The 4,583-nt window shown below is 37.7% G+C and overlaps 1 protein-coding gene across 1 annotated transcript; it reads right to left on the minus strand.

Moving 5' to 3' along the window:
• Positions 1–1,338: 1,338 nt before the first annotated feature.
• LOC110904442 (pentatricopeptide repeat-containing protein At2g37230) lies at positions 1,339–2,580 on the minus strand. Its single transcript, XM_022150292.2, has one exon. It carries the CDS (start codon positions 2,578–2,580, stop codon positions 1,339–1,341), a length of 1,242 nt encoding a protein of 413 aa, XP_022005984.1.
• Between the last annotated feature and the right edge of the window lie 2,003 nt (positions 2,581–4,583).

Below are 4,583 nucleotides of genomic sequence, written 5' to 3' on the forward strand. Positions count from 1 at the left end.
TTGGGCTCACAACTAGGGCTAGTTGACCAGGTGTTGAGCCATAATAGCAAACAGCGACCAGAAGGTTTAAAGGTTAAACATTGTCAGCAAAGGCCCACCCAACTCTACTTGTAAGTTTTAACTGTACTAGCTAGCTTTCAAGGGCCACCACCTTAATGATAATGGACAGAGACATGTGAACTAACTTGACAGCAAATTGAATGAATATGTTATTATTCTGTTTTCTCATGTCTTTTAATTTGGTGCAAAGTTGACTTGTGGAAGTGTGGAACCTCAGTTCATAACTGCTAGGAGTAGGAGACAACAAAAGGCATTTAAAGAGGAAATCATGTGATTCCTAGCTTTGCTTCAGTTGTATTATGACAATGTTGTTACATCAAATGTGCCCATATTTACAAAGGCCAAAAGCCACACATGTCCCGGGGTCCAATCCGACTAGGGCTGTAAACGAGCCGAGTCGAACCGAGCTCGACCCAGCTCGAGCTTGGCTCGAACTCAATTCGAGCTGGCCCGGCTCGAGCTCGAATTTCAAATCGAGCTAAGATTTGAGGCTCGAGCTCGACTCGATTAAAAATTCGAGTTAGCTCGGCTCAATCTAGCTCGAACTAATAAAGAACCGTAAAATTTAGTACTTAAAAAGCTCTAAAAATGAATCTCTTCATAGACTAAGGACCATAATTGCAATTTAATTTAACCAAATGGCTAAATATACAAGTATAAATAGTTAGTTCACTTCTATAGTCGAGATACTTCCTTAGTTTTTGTCTTGTGAGCGATCTGGGACAAAACAATAAAGGATGTAAACCTTATCGAGCCGGCTCACGAGCTCACGAGCCAAGCCAAGCCATACTCGAGCTCGGCTCGTTTACAAACCGAGCCGAGCCAAGCTGCCTTGTTTACAACCGAGCCAATTTCGAGCCGAGCTTTTTCCGAGCGAGTTTCGAGCGAACTGCGAGTCACGAGTTTTTTGAACACCTCTAAATCCGACACTGGTTCCAGAAACCTGTTATTTCTGATTAAAAAGACATATAAGTTAATTCATAACATAAAAAAAATCTTTAAAAGAAATTACACATGAAATTTATCTGATGGCAAAGAAACTCCAACCTGAACCTGAATTATGAAATAGCAAAACAGAAGCTAACAAAATATATGAGAAAAGCATACAGTTAGTAACAAAGAGATGACATGGCTTGCTTGAATTTGAAATTCTCTCATTTGTCAAAATCATCAAGACATGTAAATATATAGCTTAACATATAATTAAATTCGAAAGGTATTACTCTTTTAATGTTAGCATTTCAAAATTAAGCCCACTTAAAAATACAAAATTTCCACCTAACTGAAACTGCCTCCATCGCTACCTCTCGTTTCTCTGTCCATTTTCATACGATCCCCTTGTCTATCAACTACTCGTTGGCTTGCCAATTCAGTCAGCTCACGCGCAGCATCACGTATCGCCAAAAGATCCACCCTCTCTACATAATCTTCCACCTCCTGTAATACATTTCTCTGTGTTTCAGACATTTTCTCAACGTCACAATCCTCTTTCAGTAGACCGAGGCACAAATTAACATCCACTTTCCTCCCAAAAGTTTTCCTTTTCATATCTTCAAGCAATTTCATCCCGTCATCTACCCTGTTAGCTATCACATACCCTTTAACCATGGTCACATACGTAACCAAATCCGGCTCAACGTTTCTCCCCTTCATCTCCCAAACAGCCGTCTGTGCATCCTCCATTCTCTCAACCAAAGTGTACCCGTTAATCAGCGTATTATAAGTAATCAAATTCGGCTCCACATTTCGCGCCTTCATCTCCGCCACAACCTTCTCTGCATCCCCCAATCTCCTAACCTTAACATACCCGTTAATCATCGAATTATAAGTAACCAACAACGGCTCGATTCCACGCCCCTTCATCTCCACCAACACCTTCTCTGCTTCCTCCATTTTCTTAACTTGAACATACCCACTAATCATTATGTTATAAACAACAAAATCAGGCGAAAGATTTCGACTTTTCATATCTTCGAAATATCTATTAGCAGTCTCGACTTTCGACGAACGACAAAAACCCGAAATCATGAGAGTGTAAGTATGCTGAGTTGGAACTATACCATCAGACAACATTTTGTCAAAATACTTTTCAGCCATTGTGTACTTCTTGTTAATAATAATCACATCCAACAAAGGGTTATAAGATTTTATCGTTCTGGGTACTCCCAATTCCTCCATTTTCATAAAAATCTTGACACAATTCTTAACAACATCCCATTTTCTATTGCTTTTTGCATAACCATTGATCAAAAGAACAAACAAATCCTCATCATAATCAAGACCCTTTTTAGACATACCCATAAGAAGCTGTTTCGCATCATCAAGCCTTTGATCTATACACAACATAGAGATCATTTTGTAATGTGTATCTCTGTCATGCTGTGGGTTTTCTTCATTTGGGGGTTTATCTGTGATTGAGCAGAAACTGTAAAGGGGTTTAGATGTTGAGGAGATTTTGTGGAAGAGGGTGTGTTTCAGGAGTTGGGGTTTTGATACAGCGATTATATGACGAAAAGCCATTTTCACTTTTCGGTGATTTTGCTGAACCTGGGGTTTTTTAGGGTTTTGGTATTGAGTTGACTCAACCAGGCGAGTTGGTCACTATTTTATGATTTTGTTTTGTGAAGAAAATATATGTTTTCACTTTTCATGAATGACAAATTTGGATTGGTGACGACCAACGGCGGAGCCTAAAAATTTAGGGGTATCCAAATTTTTTATTTTTAGATCAGGGGTATCCTTTGTATAACGGAGACGAAGTTGCGGGGTATTTTTACACTACGTAAACGGAGTTAAAGGGTATTTTTACACTACGGAAACGGAGTTAAGGGGTATCCTACTAACATTGTAAGTCGGCCACTGCCCACTGGAGTATTATTGTGTCACTAGCGGAACCATCGGATCATATTCTTCTCCACTAGACAATAACGCACGTACACCAATACAGAAGAAAACCCAATATCTAGAAAAACCCCTTATGTGAATCGAACTCAGGACCTAATACCTAATAGACACATCGATTCACACATGTTTTGAATAAACCATATCTTAATTTTTTATAATATACTTAACATGTAAAAATAAAATTACAATTCATCAACTTAATAACATTACAAAATATAAGGTTTTTAGGTAATTTGATTTGGTTCGATATTTCGGTTTTCATAAAATACAAAATTGAAACCGAACCACAAATTCAGTTTAAAAAAAACACAAAATGAACCGTCGATTTTTTGTATGATTCTATTATTACTGTTCGGTTTTATTGATTAATTTGGTTGTCAGTTTTTTGCTCACAACTGTAACGTTTACTCGACACGCCACACGAACTTGGCTCATGATGATCACTTGAAGTTGCTATATTATTATTATAAATTTACATCATGATGATCACTTGAAGTTGCTATATTATTATTATAAAGTTACATACAGACCGAAGTGTGTTGGGCTGATTAACAGTCTATCAAAGGATTTTACTATAGCAACAACAATTCCAAACATATTAATACAAGTAAAAGCTCCATATTTTAACTACAAATATATGAATTACCATTCATCTATAGAAACACTACATGAAATATCAATACACTTACATTTGTGGTGTATATGTGTCGTAATACATTTTTCTGGTCACGTGATTGGAAGTGATGTTGTGTTCCATTCTTATCATTCAGTAACTTTGATAAATATATACAAACACGTTGTGTTGACATCCTATGTCATATGGTTTTTATTCTCTCTTTAATTTGTATATTTCCATGTGATCATTAGTTTTTTTTTTTTTTTTTTTGAACGGCTAACTGCTTTCCACGTGTAAACCCACCCTTTCGGAGCTATGTCCAAAGGCCGATTACTCGACCCAGTTCAATTTTATCCCGTCATCTACCCAGGGGCGGACCCAAGCCCACTCCAAGGTGGGCGGGCGCACCCCCGGGGAAAAAAAAATTTTAGTGTTAAATTCCGTCGAAAATCCCGTCCGCACCCCTTGGAATTTTTCGTCCGCACCCCTTGGAATTTTTCGACCGCACCCTTGAAATTTTTCGTCCGCACCCCTTAGGTAAAAAGTGTTATCAATTTATATACTACCTAAATTATATAACTTTTAATACCTAACTAACTAAACTCAAATACCCATACATTTACCCACTTATAATTCCTAACTAGCTAGCCCACTAAGTCTTAGCCCATTAACCAAACCCAACAATATTTCAAACTATAATAAAATAATTAAAGCTCAAAACCTTTAGATATTCTCTCCCGCTCTCTCCCTCTCTTGTGTCCCTGCACTGCCAACGAACAACATCACCCAGCGACAACAGTCCAGCAGCCGGCGACCACCATAATCAGCCACCATACCACCGTCGTTTGACACCAAATCTAACCGGAATCCGAACATGGGTAAGTTTCTTTGTTATTTTGATGATTTTGGTTGATATTATAGGAGAAAAAAAAGGTAATAAAGTTGTTAAATAGGTTTGAAATTTTGTGTGTTTTGACATTGTTTATGGTTGTTTTGATTATTT

This window comes from Helianthus annuus, chromosome 14 (genome assembly GCF_002127325.2).
Source record: "Helianthus annuus cultivar XRQ/B chromosome 14, HanXRQr2.0-SUNRISE, whole genome shotgun sequence".
In the NCBI taxonomy this organism is placed as follows: domain Eukaryota; kingdom Viridiplantae; phylum Streptophyta; class Magnoliopsida; order Asterales; family Asteraceae; genus Helianthus; species Helianthus annuus.

Bases quoted from the DNA above. Each gene is read 5' to 3' on its own strand.
- LOC110904442 (XM_022150292.2), bottom strand. From the start codon at position 2,580: ATGGCTTTTCGTCATATAATCGCTGTATCAAAACCCCAACTCCTGAAA.